We start from the raw sequence: 18,215 nt of genomic DNA on the forward strand, positions 1-18,215 counted from the left end.
AAAAATATTCATTCACTAGTAAAATTTAACTTTTTTTGTGCATTAATTATTATGAAACAGTTTCTGATTGTTTGGCGATTCTCAATTTACTTATAATAACTACTTACCATCTGCAGTACAAATTGACCAAATTTCATGTTTCTAACCCCATTAGTTTATCAAATAATGGTACCTAAAAGTAAAAAAAAATCTAGTTTTGAGAAAAATCCATTTAAAGTTTAATATTGCAATTCTAGCATAGTTATTGATGAGAATTACCACTAATATTTTCCTGCACCAAACTGAGCATTATCTGAATACACTGATCTTCTTTTCTTGTCTTGGTTCCTCTTCTTTTCTGTCTGGCATCTTTTGTGCATTTTAAATTAGCAATATCTGCTTTACAGATTCTCTCTTCGTTTATTTGCACCAAGGATTTTGCAGTATTTAGACTAGATTTTATGCCCAATAATTCCAAAATGTCCCCTAATTACACCATCATTTAAGCATAAAATAGCATCATAAACACAAATTGTGAAGGTTGTAAGCTGAACAAATACAGTTTTTAGTAGCCGGTTCCAAATGACAGAATTCACACATTCATTTAAATTTTGGGTTTTCCCATGAAGACATTTCTTCAACAAGGTATCTTTACAAAGGTCTCTAAATATGAGTTTAATTTCATTCATTACTGATGCAGGTAAAGAATGTTTGTGGTCATATCTGGCACTTCTCCTGTACTTGCACCAAGTGTCAGGATCATTCGGGCAAAGACTGTGCACTGGATTTTCATTTGTGGAAAGCTTATGGAAAAAGATAGCCCATAAAGCATTTTTCATGTTTTCTAAATTCCCTACATTTCTTCTTATGGCCAAGCCCTAATAATTCTGTAATCTACCTATTTCAAAATTTGTCAGGCGACCTTTACCACCTATCTTCCAATAGTATTTTTGACTTTTCCTTCAATAATCTTCTCAACCTGGACCTCATTCTCTTCTGGGTATGCCCAATGCACTCTGATTTATAAACTGTGACATTAGGACCATAAGGTTATTCTGCACATACCCGGTCATAAACCTTGCTATCACCGTCCCCAGATGGCACAGAGCATCAGGAAAACAATCATATCTCATGAAAAAATTGTAGTATTTATATAAAACAAAAACTGTTTTACACCGGAAAGACCAGGCATTTCAAATATGCTAAAATCTAAAAATCCGATTTTTGAAGCCCACTTGTCATCCGTCTCCCCCTAAGAGATCTCACATTACGTCATAAAAGAAACAAGACATCAGAGGATACTCTAAGAGCATCGGAATTTCGTAAACCACACTAAAATGCATAATTTGGCTTAAAGTGCTCATTCATATGTCGAGATCCTCGATGAAGCAGGTCCCCATCTGACATTAAGCTTTTCATTGTGGTTTTTGGGATGTAAATTTTCGTGGAACACAACTACTGTGTTATCTTGTGATTGATTCTTAATTATGGCGTAATGCTGTATGTGCCGGAAGATGAACACGTGCACTTCAAATTCAGCCAATAGTGTGGAGTGAAACACTTTGTTTCAAATAAATCAATTGCCTCAGCGGAAAAGATTAATAAATTCCTTTAGCGAACCGACAAAAATAACTTCATTGTCTTCAAGGCAATTAATACTTGACTGCCAAAAATTTGGAAATAAGAAAACTGTAACTAATGACGTATTTTGGCCTTCCATAATCGTGTGAATGTATTTTAATTCACTTGGTGGATTCTGGACACAGAAATCTGTTTTGTGTTCATTTGACATGAGAACTATAAATGAAGAGGAAACAGCACCAGGTACATACTGGTCTAGTGGAGACTACCCGCTTCCCTCCACTGTTCAGACTGATCGGCGCGTGCGCTAATCTGGCACCTTGGGCGTGCGAGAAAAATTTTTCTTGGTAGCATGTGGTTGCTTGTTGCTATTGCCGATATAGATAACGCCACACTTTAAGCCAAAAGCAGGAGAAGGTACCACTCGTAAGCGACTGAACTGCACATGTGCTCAATGGCAAATGCTCAAGCGAATGTAATGTAATCAGTTGCGATGTCAGGCTCATGATTTTGTTTTGTTTTGAAGTTTCGCACAGTCTTTGTCCTAAAGCCTTTGACACATTTTGCTGGTGGCAGACGCTTGAGTGTGCACTGTGTTTTGTTGTTGCAAATGGCACATTTCCTTTGCAACCTAAATTTTCTTTCTTTCTCTTTCTCTCTCGTTTATGTTTTATTGCTGCAGCATTATTCTGCAATAGTGGGATATTGTAATATTCTTTGTTAGAGAGTCAGTTCTTACCAGTCAAAATAACAAACAAAAATGTAACTGAAAACTTAAATAATGAAACATTCCCGGAATTCTTAAAAATTGCCAGGTTGTCCCCGGTTTTCTTCTGAATGAAAAAATTCCCGGGTTTTCCCCGTTTGACTCGATGCGTGTACACAGTGTCATTTTACTGTAGTCATAGTGGCACTGAGAACAGTCACCAGACATCATTGCCAGAGGTCACCCAATAACATCGGCCATCAGCTTGGTCACAGTGCTGCCAATCACCATTGTCAGTTTATGGTGAGATCTATTCTAAATAGATTCGTCAGTCATCACAACAAGAAAATAAGTTTTACAAGTACATGAGATGAACAGAGAAACGTTCTCTGTTTCCTACTCTACATGATTCGCAATGACACTGAAAAGCAAGATTATGAACACTCTGCACAACTTCAAGTTAATTCAGCAAAATAGGCATATGCCAACTAACATTCAGCGACATTCAGCAATCTCTGAGAGTCAAATCTAAATATTAGAATAAGGTACTCTAAACAACTAAAGCACTAAGTGGAAACATGTACACCAATCATCACATTTGCAAACCGCATCATATAACCAGAACCACAAGCCTATTGGGATAAAACCAACAGTAAATGGTAATATTAATTTGTGGACAGCTAATACCCACTTTCCACAACCATAAAAGATTCACTACAGCAACTTAATGTTGCATTGACAAATGCCACCACCTTCCTCATGTGAACACACAATTTTTTGAGGTTATAATCTAAGTCTAAAATTTCTGATACAGACTGAAAATATTGGCTGATGACATCACTGAATTGCAATAATTGGAATTAGGTAGTAATTTCTGTGATGCTCTTCCGCATGAGAACCCATGACGCGACACACTATTCTCTTTTAGATGTTCTGTCTCATTTACTACCCTGCTTTTGGTAAGGATCCTGAACTGACAAACAATACTGAGGAATTGCTCTTGCTGCTTCCTTTATGGGGTAATTACTTTCTTAGATGTTTTTGAATAATCTTGGTCTGGTATCTGCCTTTCCTACAGCAGGGTTTGTGTCTTTGTTGCTCTTAAAATGACTCTGGCTAGTTAATCTGAGATCTATAGCTACAACTACATCAACATTTATACTTTGCAAGCCACCTGATGGTGTATGACGGAGGGTACTTCTGGTAACAGTGTGACGAGGGCCGATGTTCCGGCCAGCCTGGATGTGGTTTTTAGGCTGTTTTCCACATCACGCTAGGTGAATGCCGGGTTGGTCCCCATGTTCCGCTTCAGTTACATGGCTCGCAGACATCTGAACACATTCGCACTATTCCATGGATTACACTTGACACAGGCAGTTGGGGACACTAATTCTGTCCCAGGGAGTACTGGGTGGCAGCAGGAAGGGCATTCGGCCATCCCTTAACATGCCAAATCCGATTAATGATGGCTGACCCTGCGTAACTGCAGGACAAGGCTCAAGCGATAGATAGATAGATAGATAGATAGAATGGTACTGAGTCAAATGCTTTTCAGAAATCAAGAAATACTGCATTTGCTTTCAGTATGTCATGTGAGAAAAGTGCAAGTTTGGTTTCACATGATCAATGTTTTTCGAATCCATGCTGGTTGGCAATGAGGACATCATTCTGTTCAAGATATCTCATTATGTTTAGCTCAGGAAATGTTCAAAGATTCTACAACAAATAGATGTCAAGGATATTGAACAGTAGTTTCGTGGATAATTTCTACTACCCTTCTTGTAGACAGATGTGACCTGTGCTTTTCTCCAAGAACTGACACATTTTTCTGTTCAAGGGATCTATGATAGATTACACTGTTCGACGTAAGTTCTATTTCTGATATTAAAGTATGTGCTTCTAGACCATTTTACCGTGGGAAATTCAAATGTGTAAAAAAATATCGTTGTCAGGGATACTTTTTATGTAATATGTGTATATATATGTATATTCACAATTCATGGCAAACACAGAGACGTTATAGAGAAATACGGGTATGTTGCCGCATCCAGTGATAATTTCTTGTGCAACAGCAAGTGGAAAGAATCAGACATCATTAGGTTATCCCCCTCCACACCTATGTCATTAAGACCACCTGAAACATCTCATTAACTCGAATTGCGACAGCTGGTCGCTGCTTCGGCAGTAAAGCTTCGCGTCTCCTAGGCGCAGGTGTGTCAAGTTTACAACAGTGGTGTTAGCCGCAATTTGTGTCAGTCTTAACGAGTTTTGGCTGACAAGTACCTGTCTGTCATATTTCCGAGCGCGGTTGAATTTTTTAGTTCCTGTGTGTAAACTGATTGAGCCTGGTGCTGAAGGTATAAAGACTGCTTGTTTTTAGACATCAGTGTTCCTCTAGATCCCTATTATTAATTTAATACAGATGTATTACCAAAGTGGTATTTTTAAATTTGCAGAAATGCCACGTCGTCGTGGATGTCGATATAAGCCGGACAACTTCTGCTACATCTGTGGGAAGTTCACTTTTGCCAGAAATAGGAAGAAAATTTCTTCAGTTGTAAAGAAAGCATACAAACATTACTTTGGAGTAGGAGACCAAGATAAAGATTGGGCACCAGATTTCTGTTGTGCTACATGTTACTGCAGACTAATTCAGTGGTGGAAAGGTAAAGAGAATGTGGCGTTGTTTGCTGTTCCCATGGTGTGGAGGGAGCCTAAGGACCATGCTACTGATTGTTATTTCTGTCTAACAAAAATTCAGGGTTTTACAAACAAAAAGTCGAAGAGGCACATTGTTTACCCAGATCTGCCTTCAGCGAGAATGCCAGTGCAGCATTCTGACAACCTTCCAGTACCTTCAAGAGCTCGAGGTCAAATTCTGAGTGACAGTGAAATAAGTAGTACTGAAGAAATCACAGGCGATGATTCTTTATATCACTGCACAAGTGAGTCATTGCCACATTTTTTAACACAGGCAGATTTAAATGATTTAGTATGCAATCTAGGACTAAGTAAACAAAAGGCGTAGTTGCTTGGCTCAAGATTTCAAGAGTATAATCTACTGCACCGAAGTACTAAAATCAGTGTGTTCAGGCACATAGGACATTCCTTTATTTCTTATTTTTCAACTGACAAGTACTGACATTTTGCAATGCCTTTTCTGGCCTGATGAAAGTGCTGAACTTCACTTATATTTCACAGGAGTGGAGACTTTTCATAGATGCATCGAAAACAAGTCTGAAGGGTGTTTTGCTCCATAACGGAAATAAAATACCCTCTGTTCCAGTAGCTTACACTAGTTCGACAAAAGAGAATTACGAATTCGTACAAAGGATGCTAAATTAATTAAAATACAACGAACACAAATGGAAAATATGTGCAGATTTCAAGGTAATTGCGATGGTACTGTGAATGCAACAAGGCTACACAAAGTATGCCTGTTTCCTTTGCGAGTGGGATAGTCGAGACCGAAATTCTCACTACGTGAAAAAGAAATGGCCTAGGCGAAGATGGAAAGTTGGCGAAAAGAATGTAAAGAAAGTCTGGTAGCTCCTAAAGATATACTACTTCCACCGCTTCACATCAAACTTGGCCTGATGAAACAATTCGTGAAGGCCATGGATCCAACAGGCTGTAGGTTTGCATATCTAGCTACCATATTCCCCCGTCTTCAGCTGCAAAAATAAAGGAAGGTGTATTTGTGGGAGAACTTACATTTAAATACATATTTTAACTTATAAGCATGCTCTTCATTCTCATTAGCATTATTTTCTTGATTCAAATAGCATTGCTAGCTTTTGCCATTGGATCTTTAACTGTAGCACTCGTTAATGAAGTGCATTCAAAACATCATTAAATTATTATTTTAATAGTATAACTAGTTACCAAAGCAGTTCTAAAATTTGAAACTTGCCTGTCTAATTAATGTTGCAAATATTATACTTGTCATGTCTTGTGTTTATGAAGGCACTGGACGAGACACGACAAGGCGTTCAGAAGGCCGTTCAAGACACCACAAAGGTGGCCTCAGAAAAAGTGTCAGAGACCACAGGTGCTGCAAGCAAGAAAGCCAGTGGACTATTCAATTGTAAGTAGCTCGTAACTAAAATGTAATAGCCTCTACAAGATAAACAAGTTAAAACTGTATGTCTGTATTTTACAGACAGACTCAGAGTTTCAACTTCACATCTCATTATTATTATTATCATTCTGAAGAAAGACAAATATCTAAGTTTGAGTTCTGGTCTGGCACACTATTTTAACTTGTCCCATATTGTTCAGACTTCTATAATATTATTTTAAAGAGCAGAAGAATTTAAATTGATTATACATGTAATTTATTTTGAACGACAGTTACAAATGTGTAATTTATGACAAGAGAAGAGAGTAACTTGGTGTTCACCATAACAGGCCACACGCACATGTGCAACACCCCCCCCCCCCCCCCCCCACACACACACACCTTCTACATTGTTCCAATGATGCAGCCCAACTGCAGTGAGGTGTCATATGGTGTGGGTGAGAGGAGTACAGAGGGGAGAAGGGGAAGGGATGGTGGAGGGAAGAGGTGCTTAAGGCTGGGAGGGAGAGGCCCTAAGGGAACAGGATGGGACTATGGCACTGGTGAGCCTTCGTTAGTGTAGGGAAAAGAAGTTGGTGAGGTACACATTCAAGTGGAGTGGGTTGGGAGGAGGTGTGGAAGGGCTGGAACAAAGGAAGAGGGATGCAGTGGAAAGGAAAGTGTGGGTGAAGTTGGAGACTTGTAGACAGGGGAGAAAACTGGTGTGGGTCAAGGGCCAGGGAGGATACTTGGATTGGTATTGAATGAAGTGTTATAAGGACAGTTTCCATCTATATACTTCAGAAAAGCCGATACTGGTGAAGGATATTGAAGTCTAGTATTTGTACTCAGCATTATGTTGCATTACTTCATGGTTAGTTTTGCTCTTGGCTGCTTTTTGAATGGCCATTCATTTGGTGGGCAGCTGGTTTGTTGTGATGCCACGATAAAAGATTGTATATTAGCTACAGCAGAGTTGGAATGTGACATAATGGCTTCTACAGATGTCTGTGTGGCCCTGCCTCTCACAGCTTAGGGTATTCCTGTGTTGCCACTGGAATAAGATGTCCTCAGTTGGTGCTTAGAACAGATCTTGCACCAGGGTCTTGGGGTCTTTTGGCTACAGGTTGGCCTAAGGATCTGCTAGGATATGTCATAAATTGGGAAAAGTGAGAAGCATTGTCACAAGGATGCACCTTCTTTCAGAGTACAATGATGAGTAGTTGAAGCCTGGGCAGAAGAGGTGATTAAGTTGTTCCAGTCCAGGGCGATACTGCATAATGAGGGAGGGGGAGGGGAGAGCGGTGCTTTTGCTGTGGATTCATCAGGGTGGTTCTAGGATTAGGGACATGTGCAACTATGTCACCACATGTGTAGTAGTTTACCCAAGAGGTAACAGAGTATGACTGGAAAAGGAGAATAAATGGAGGAGGAGTACACAGAAAAGAGGAAGGGAGGAGGGGAACAGACAGAGTAAATAAAAAATTCCAAGTTATAGAGAGGAGAAAGGCCAGAGTGTAACACATAATTGATGAACGATTCCATAAATAAAGTAACAAACTTCATTCCACAAACAACTTCATAGGTAGACTGTTATAGTGTACATGTCCATGTCTGCATTGACAAAATTTGTTATGACCTTGCATGTATGTCATAATGGTGTACCACATACTACTCATTTGTGAAAACAGTGTCATAACTCAAAATCTGTAATTTTTCAGGAAAGCCTTTGAAAGGTTTTGAAGTCTTATAGTTTTAGTAGATAGACATTCTGAAATACTTTCATAGTATAATTTGATAGAAGGAAGTTTCCAAAATATAATTGTTTACAATAATCACTCAATAAATAGCCTGTCTTACCTATGAGTTTGTTCTATTGCCCTTTGTGTGCTTTACGACACTCATACTACAAATTCTGAACAAAAGTTATGTTTTATTTTGAAATAGGACATCTTTGTTGCCACACATATTTGGTTTACTTCAAGTTGTGAATATATTGAAATAGAAATATAATAATTATCTTTATGAAATTCTTTCAATTCTTTGAAAAGTTAAATTATACAAAATGGTTTTCGATTCATCTCTCCAAACAAGCAATTAACAAACTTATCAACAAAATGTTGATTGTACTTCCCCACACAAAACATTCCTTTAGTCTTGTGTCTCTTTACTAACATATAATCTTCATAGAACTTCGGGATCAAATTCTTGCATACCAAATCAATTGCTGAGTGAGGTGGTGCAGGGTTTAGCACTGGACTCACATTCGAGAGGATGATGTTTCAAACTTGCGTTCAGCTATCCAAATTTACGTTTTCTGCAATTTCCATAAATCGCTCTAAGCAAATGCCAGGATGGTTCCTTTGAAAGAGCATGGTCGACTCCCTTCCCTGTCCTTGACACAAATCCGAGCTGAAGCTTCATCTCTAATGACCTCTATGTCAATGGGACGCTAAACCTAGTCATTCTTCCTTCCTTTACCAATTCTACCAAATCAGCTTTCTTTCTCTCGGAGATTCCTGGCTATGCAGTGAATGCAGGGGTCAGCATTACATGATCATTAGATGATCTCATCTTCCTTTTGATGTCAGTAGCTTCCTGAAAATTTGCATCTGAATAAGACAGCTTGTGGAAAATTAAATAGGTTGGTTGCTTCACAACTTTGAAAGACTCTTACTTAAAAAACTGTTATGGCTCCCATGTTAACAGATGCTATGTCCATCTGCACATGCTTCATATCATAGAATGAATGGTTCTCAAGTCTTTCTTGCAGTTCTAACACCAGAGGTGTACATTTCAGGTGTGTAGATAAGGCTGCTCTTCAGCAAATGTTTTCCATTCCTCTCTATCAAGAGATGGGCAGAATCACCCTCATTTTGTGTGAGATGAGGTATTTGTGTATTATACTACTTACATTCAGGAACTGGATTGCATAGAGGTACACTGCAAGTAAATTAATTCTTTTGTTGCCTAAAATATAAAGGACTTTTGTCTTTGTCAGCTTTCTCTGTCAAGTACTGCAATATACAGGTTGCCAGTTCATTCACATCTCTGTGTTTGTGGCTTTCAACCCAACATAACACTTACAGGAATTATATTTCAAGTTGTAGACTGTAAAATTTAGTATATTTAATTCTGATTTACGGTAGAATAGTGATATGTCCCCCTTCAGTAGTTGCATCACTGCTGGCAAATCATAGATTGCAACAACTGTTCCTTATGATGCTGTTTCTTTATCACCTGTCTTTTCAATTCGACATAATTCTTTTTCAGCCAAGTGTTCAATGTAATTTTCTTCCAGTGTTTCTTTCTTTCATCCTTGGCATTGTTATAAGCAGTGCAGAGACCCCATTGATCTTCTTTCGGTATGAAAAATGAAATGTTGAATTCAGTAGTAAATAAACAGTCGAACAATGTATAATTCCCATGTTCAACATTATTAACTTGGCAATGTGACACGGTAATCTTTATGAATTCCTGAAATGGTCTTACCCTCTTTGATAAAATATTTGGATGTATTTGCTCTAGTGCAGTGGCTTTCAGAACCAGTAAATTTTCTGATTCCTTCTTTTACACTTTCATTGATCTTTGGTTGTTCTCCATGCTTCCCTCATTTATCTTCTTCCATAAAGACATTGGCAACCTTGTTTTGTTTCTCCACCACTGTACATATAGGGAAACTATTTATGTTTAATGTACTCATGAAGAACAGATTACAAACATGGAGAAGTTTGTCCTACACAACAATAAAATGCCATATTTCTTTGCTGACGTGTCTTGCTACCATCTCACTCGTAGTGATATGGGGCTTGGATTTCATTCATACTGTTTTTTATGAAATGTCTCTGCTTTTCAAAGTTGCCCAATGCCAATATCCCAAAAACAATTTCAATCTTTCTTCTTCACTGAATGTTCACATTTATCTGAAGATGCTGGTGTAATTTTTCTTTCTCCTTTATTCACTTATCCTTTATTCACATTTTGTATTCCATTCCAGAATTTCTAGCATCTTTAAGAATATTCCTGCACCATTTTTCTACATCACATTTGTGTTTCACACCTTGCTCTAGTGGGCTCGTTAATATCATTTCCATTCCTATCAAAGTGGAAGCATTTTTATTGAAAAATATTGTGCGATATGTAGAATTAGCTCCACTCGCCAAAACTACTCTAGCATCAATGGATTAACACAAAGATGTTTATCTCACCATCACTGTCCAACACACTATCCTCCTATGGTATGTAGGTGGTTATCACCAACTATACAATCACAGTCTTCAGGTGATGACTCAAAGCTACAGCAACTACTGCATGAGGATGAAGAACTGGATGATAACCGACACTAATGTGGTAATGGCATTAGTGAATGCCAACAACAAGTTACTACTCCCAGAAAATAAACTTTCTTTGTCTCCATCATGAATTGCGCTAAACTCGAAGCATTTCCTAAAAAGGAGTTTAACTGTAGTATTATTTGGTCAAATACCATTGTCTCATATTAATGAACTGTACATACCAACATCTTGCAAAGGAGTTTCATTCAAAATAGACTCCAAGGATGCCCTTGACCTATCATGATTATACATGAATCCTGAAATTATGAAAACTGATAAGTTTAAACTCCACATCTTATGTGGAAATAATATTAACTAAGACATGAATAATAGTACCATACAACAAAATATTACAAACTACATTTGAAGGTCTGTCACTTGTTTTCAGCAAAAGTGTCACATTTGTGTTTTGTTCAAAGTTCAGTTATCAGCTTTACTGCCAGATTTGTTGGAGTAATGCCATAAGTAAAGGTAGCACAGGAGGAGTTGAAAACAACATTGCTGCAAGAACATCATATTTTGAAATGTGACTATCATGTATTCCAAATACAACAATGAACATCAGTCATATGTTAAAATAATACATTATTGATACAAACATCAGTGACCTTACCTGTCACAGTCCTGAAGCAGTAACGTTTTAATACAGACTACGACACTCTTCGCACAAATTATGTGGCAACACCAGGAGAACTGCCAGAGCACAACTGAAATGTGCAAGTGTTGCCAGTAACTGAAGTGCTGGATTTCAAGTATGTGACAGCACCACAAACACCCTCTATCAGCGAATTTTGCAATTAGCTACGATGATGTAGCATTCAGAGGAACTCCCCAAAGTGGTTTTTTTCATGTCAGCAACTCAAGTATGACAAATTATGAGTTATGACACTGTTGGAAATGAGTGGTACCTTTATTAGAATTGTCTGCAGCGTGGTTGGCGTCTTTTTTTAATCTCCCCTCCCCCCCCCCCCCCCCTCCCAAAAAAATGGAACTGACTGGGTGTCTGAGGTTCTGAAACAATTTACCTTTAAAAGAACACATGCTGAGAGAGCTAAAATACAAGACTTGTAATTGTAGGATGGGTGTTAAAGCTTTCTGAAACCTGAGGTTCAACAGTCTTAGTAAAACTGTATGATTCAGCTCTGTTATTGCTTTCATGGCTGATAAGCAGATGCTCCTCTTCTGTCACAAATATACATGTTTGTATGTTATTTATACCATTCTCATTTACAGCCACATTGCTATGGATTTGCAGGACTTTTTAAAATTTATTAGCATAATTTCATACTGCTTGAGTCAATACTGGTTACATTTCCATATCAAACTAAATTAGAAAGAACAGTCAAAGTAACATTATGCCATTCAATTTCATAGTGAATGAAATTGGAAGCACTTAAGACTACTAGCTACAGGGAAACGAAAGGGTCAGGTTTTGGGTGTCATCAGTGGAAAGCAGTATTTCTTAAACTAAGTAAAAATATTATTTCTGATATTTTCACTTCTTCCTGTACATGTCTAATAAACTTTGCAAATGCTTATACATAACTTGAGAAATATTATAACTCTGTTAGCAATTCCTTTTTTGTTTATCAATAACTTTCCTAAATGATAGCTTAATTGAACAAGATTCACTATGGCATACTTTGTAGCAATATTTCACATCACACAGTCATAAACTAAATTTTATGCTTTTTAACAAAGCACTAAATAGTGTTTTCTTATTTTTTCATATATACTCTGTCTTCAACTACGAATATCTCCACTGTTAATAATGCACAAAGAGAGTGCTTGTCTGTTACTAATGATTTCTTGTCAGCACTTCTTACAAGTGTGAGCTGCAAACACTTTGCATATTATGTGAAATAAATGATTTTTCTGTAGGTGCCTCATGCACTGTCTCATAAATAGTGCAGAATTGAATAATTAAGTAAATGGAGGAGAAGATTGCACAGGTTATCGCAGAACTCTTATCAGTGAGTTACTTTGCTGTGTTACAGTTAATGAGAATGCAGTTCCTAGTGTTTTACAAGTTCAAAATATAAACTAATTTACAACTGCCTTAACACAGTCCCTTGTCACAGTGTCACTTTGCTGTTACTGAGGAACTAACAAGTATTACATAGTACTCATATCTTGTACATCAAGATGCCTTTTATGTTGTTGTTAAGTTTGTGTAGTGTGTGTTTGTTCTGACAAAAATAAAGATAGGAAGAAAAAAGAATAACAAGAAATTAAGAATGTCTTCACCATGCAAAATGTCTAACTCAACCCATCAAAATGATGATAAACATTCAAACAATGGAAACTCCAGGTTGGACTATCAACACTGTAGGGAAAGACAGATTGCTACTTACCATAAAGAAGACATGTTAAGTTGCAGGCAGACACAGTTAAGTCACTCACTTATAGCTTTTGGCCACAGCCTTCACACACATACACGAAAGCAAGCACACCTCACATATACACGCGCAACCACCAACTCCAGCATCTCAGGCCGGAATGCAACATCACGTGGGATGCTAGCAGTAACCTGGAGAGGATGAGGAGGGTGAAGGGGAAGGGATAGGAGTGTATGGGTGGGGAGAGAGAGAGAGAGAGAGAGAGAGAGAGAGAGAGAGAGAGAGAGACGTACACTGTATGGTGGAGAGTGCTGGGACTACACTGCCAACAGGTGTGGCATTAGGAGATTGCGGAGCAGGACAGTGGGGGGAAAAAGAAGAGGAGCTGGGTAAGATGAGTGGATGCATTGCAGAGGGCTGTGGATAAACAGGATGGGAGGTGAGAATGGAGAGTAGATGATAGGACAGATGGAATGGAAATTGTGGACAGTGTGGGGACAGTATGTTACGATAGGTTGGGGCCAGGATTATTACGGGAGTGGAGAATGTTTGTTGTAAGGATAACTCTCATCTGTGCAGTTGAGAAAAGCTGGTGGTTGACAGAAGGATCCAGATGGCTCGGGTAGTGAAGTCGCCATTGACATCAAGTGTGTTATGTTCAGCTGCATGCAGTGCCACATGGTGGTTTACTTTGCTCTTGGCCACAGTTTGGCAGTGGCCATTCATCCTGGTGGACAGCTGGTTGGTAGTCTACGAATAGAAAAAACTGTAAATGATTTCAGCAGAGCTGCTAAATGACATGGCTGCTTTCACAGGTGGCCTGGCCCCTGATGGGTTAGGATAAACCTGTGACAGGACTGGAATAGGGAGTGCTGGGTGGGTGGATGGGGCAGGATTTGCACCTGGTTCTTCCACAGGGTTGTCATCCGTGTGGCAAGGGGTTGGGATTGGGTGTGGCATAAGGATTGGCTAGGATGTTGTGGCACTTGGCTGGGAAACGGAACACCACTTTAGAAAGGGTGGGCTGTATCTTGAGTAACATGTTCCTCATATTAGGGCACGATGATAGGTAATCAAAGCCCTGGCAAAGGACATGATTCAGTCGTTCCTGTCTGGGGTGGCACTGGGTGATAAAGGAGACACTTTTTGGGGATGGTTCTTGGGGATGGTGGAAGGATTGGGGATGTGAGGGTAAATGGCACAGGAGATCTGTTTGAAGACTGGGGGATAAAGTCTGTCTCTGAAGGCCATGGTGAGACCCTCAGCATACTGAGCTAGGGAGTTTTTTGTCACTGCATATACCATCCCCTGGTAGCCAGGCTATATGGGAGGGATTTTTTGGTGTGAAAGGGATGACAGATGTCGAAATGCAAGTACAGTTAGTGATTGGTAGGTTTAATGTGATCAGAGGTGTGGATGGGAGAGGAGATGATGAGGTTATGAAGGAACAAAGATAGTGTGTCTTGGTCCTGAGTCCAGATCATGAAGATATCATCACTGAACCTGAACTACACTGGGGGTTTGATGTTTTGGGAGGTTAGGAAGGTCTCTTCTATATGGCCCATAAAAAGGTTGTCAAGTGAGGGTGGCATGCGAGTCCCTATGGCTGTGCTGTAGATTTATTTATATACATTCCCTTCAAATGAGAAGTGATGGTGGGTTAGGATGAAGTTAAAAGGACATTGAGAAAGGTATTGTTCAATAGCGGTAAGACAATGGGCATGAGGGATGTTGGTGTATAGGGAGGTGGTTTCAACAGTGATGAGTAGGGATCCAGGAGGGAAAGGGGTGAGGATGGCGGAGAGTCAGTGAAGGGAGTGGTTAGTGTCTTTGACGTGGAAGGCTGGATTACGGGCAATTGATTGGAGGTGTTGGTCAATTAGGGCCAGAATTCTTTCATTGGGGGCACAATAACCAGCCACAATGGGGCGTCCAGGATTGTTGGGCTTGTATATTTTGGGGAGCATGTAGAAGATGGGTGTGCATGGTGTCATAGGAGTGAGCAAGGAAATGGATTCAGGGGAGAGCTTCTGGGAAGGGCATAAGGTTTTAAGCGGGGGTTGGAGTTTTGGAGTTTGTGTTGGATTTGCAGGTTTATAGGTGGAGGAGTCAGATAATTGGCGGAGGCCTTCTGCCAGGTAGTCACTGTCATTGTTACACATTCTGTATTCATTTACATTAACTTATCTTTGTGTGTGAGAGGGCTCTCTCTCTCTCTCTCTCTCTCTCTCTCTCTCTCTCTCTCTCGCTCCCCCTCCCCCGTGAGTGTGAGTGTGTGTGTGCGAGCGCGCGTGCACACATGTGTTTACTGTTCAGTGCCTCCTATTCAGTTATTTCATACCAGATTTTCCACTTTTGTGTTCATTCATTCACTTACATACTGTGTTTTGTAAATCCCATACGAAGGAGAGCCTTGGGGACATGTAGTGAATCAGCTTATACGTTAAGAGACAGAAGTAGCCTCTGCAGGCAACTTCTCTGAAGTATACTAACAATGTATACTAGTGCTATTTTGGTTAACAAATGGTTGTTTCGTATAATTTATTCATTGTGTGACTAAATGTGTTGTAAGATTTCTTCAGCATGTACAATTAAGAATTACATTTGTAATTTTAATATGTGTGTGCAAGTATAAGCATGCTCCCTAGCAGATTGTTCTTCCCTTTGGTATTTTCTTTAAATTTGTACAAATACAAACTTAAGAATTTTACTATACAATATTGGACGCCAGAGCTTTGGTTGGATGTGTTTGGGTGTATGTGTAGCAGTGTATGCACTTACACTAGAAAAAAAGCAGTGAATCAAAGCCCAGTTATGTCTCTGTGGTGTCACACATTTCCATGTGCCATATATCCATCAGCTACAGAAGTCTTAGATTTGTTTGACCCATGGGAGAGTTTCACAGAAATGCTGAAAAACCTGAACTGGGAGGTGCCTGAAGATAAGATGTTAACTACGAGTAGCATACAAAAGCCTAGTTCCAAAGTTTCAAGAAACAGTATTAAGTAATGAATCTACAAACATACATCAGGCCAAAGGAACTGTGGAGACAGGATTGGACTAATTACAGTGCATGCAAAGGCATTTACATTATCATTTTTCCTACACTTCATACCCAAATGGCACAGAAAGAAACTCTTTACTATGTGGTTCTGTGTGAATTACCCTGACACTGATTTCATACTGTTTTTGCAGAGAGGAGGAGTAGATCACCACATCTCACCCACAGTAGCAAACTGGTTCACAAAGTTAATTTGACTTCTTTAAAACGTTCTATATTTTTTCATATGACACATGTATGTATCAGCTATTTCGTACACATTTAATTACTGATTCTCTAACATCATATTGTGCACTCTCTCAGTAACTTCATCTGTGGTTGCATTTTTGTGATGTTCTTTCTGTGTCTCAAACAGATTTTTAATAAAACTTCAATAGCTTGCAATAGCTTTCTATGAGTTTACACTGGCAACAAACCTAACTTTTATGATGACATGATATTCCAGTTTATCCATCTCAAAGAAATTTTCACAAACTAATTAAACATGTTGTCTCCCAAGGATCTGCATTGTGACAATTCCTGTTTTTGCTGTTTGTAAATGATTTATAAACTTAAACAACAGTGAAATATACAAATTAGCAAATGAAGCAAACATCTTAATTACGGAAAATAAAAATAAATATTTACAGAAAATTTTGAAGCTTTCACAAAGACTAGAGTAGATAACATGACAACAACTTTACTTAAAAACCTAGAAAAAACAGTCGCATTGGACGCAATTACTAGACAGAGTGTGTTACCAACCAATCTACAGATTGGTCTAAATGAACAAGAGCCAAAGCAGAGAGTGCAGGTTTCCCAGGCATTTGGCGATAACATAAGCTGAAATGTTATACACAGAAAAATTATATAAACAGACCAGCTCGGATAGCCCTGGTGTTTGTGTGCCATTTCTGGGATTTGGGGTGGTGCGACAACCTTGGATCAAATCCATCTGGCAGATTAACAGCAATGGTAGGTTTGCTGGCAGGTCTGGATTTGGACTTTAGGTGGCTTCCCACATCTGACTACGTGTCCCACCTCAGTTTCATAATTCCAGCATTTAGAAAACATTCACATGCTTTCACAGGAGATAGTGCTAGATGCAGACAGTCACAGGTATACGAATTCTGTCCTGAGAGAAAAAGGAGTGTCAAACATTGGCAAATCCAATAATAAACATGCTGACCTCATGAAGATATGGGATAAAGGCCAGGAAAAAGATAGACATTATATAAACAATAAACTGAACAAGACAAGTCTCATCATAATACAAAGTAACCGTATCTCATATAATAATCATAGAACTGTGTGATTTTGAACTGCTCTGTCAGTATCAAAATATGATATAGTATTTCATGGAAACTATGAAGATATCCTTCAGACTACAGGAAAATATCTTTAAATTAATTTTGAGGTAGACCAGAGAAAATCAAAGAAAATCGTAGAGGCTGCTGTTACAAGAAATGAAAATTCTACAGCATATTAGAAAATGTAATTATTATACAAGAAAAACTGAAAAGTTGTGATCCTTGTACTTCTGGTTGTGAATCTATGCACAACTACTATTCAAGGCACACACATAACGTGAATATGCAGCAGACACACACAGCACTATTTCGAAAAGGCATACTTGAGCCTAGCATTAAACTGTATAATGCACTACTGAGATACACACAGATAATAATGGACAAATTCAAGTAATCTGTATAAGATTACTTGGTTGAGATATGTTTCCATGCTGCATTTGGGTATTTCCAGTAGCGAAACTGTACCACTATTTGATGTTATATGCATTTGATGGTATGTCTGTAAATGGTTCTCAACAGTACAGACCTATTTAACATTGTTTCTTGTTGGAAAAAATGTTCAGTGTAAGAAATGTAGGTGTACTGAAGACACAACAAACACAATTTTGTCGACACAGATGACATTAGACTTACTTCAGTATTTTCTTTTATGAATAAAACAGTTTAGATCACATTGTTATTAAACTGTTTCTGGCCAAATAAGGCCACCTTCAAATGGAAAGCAACAATAAACTTGAATGGTTTGAAAGTTACCACCCGTTTGCTTATCTACCTAAATAAAGATAACCAATCTTAACTGCTTGTTTCAGCCCTCCATCAAGTCCTCTAATTTAAAACAATTGCGTCATACCATTCTCGAGACAAGA

The 18,215-nt window shown here is 38.7% G+C and overlaps 1 protein-coding gene across 2 annotated transcripts in view; it reads left to right on the plus strand.

Annotated features, from left to right (window-relative positions):
• Positions 1 to 18,215, plus strand: part of LOC126281211 (uncharacterized) — a 127,213-nt gene that overhangs the window by 100,271 nt on the left and 8,727 nt on the right. Inside the window, exons 3-4 of one of the 2 annotated variants that reach the window (XR_007551232.1) lie at positions 6,233 to 6,353; positions 12,542 to 12,633. Coding sequence is in view for 1 of the 2 variants with exons in the window: in XM_049979957.1 (XP_049835914.1) it covers positions 6,233 to 6,353 (121 nt within the window). In the remaining variant the exon portion in view is untranslated. The remainder of the gene's footprint in view (positions 1 to 6,232; positions 6,354 to 12,541; positions 12,634 to 18,215) is intronic. The other variant, XM_049979957.1, reaches the window with a different exon arrangement.

This window comes from Schistocerca gregaria, chromosome 1, assembly GCF_023897955.1.
Source record: "Schistocerca gregaria isolate iqSchGreg1 chromosome 1, iqSchGreg1.2, whole genome shotgun sequence".
Classification (NCBI taxonomy): Eukaryota; Metazoa; Arthropoda; class Insecta; order Orthoptera; family Acrididae; genus Schistocerca; species Schistocerca gregaria.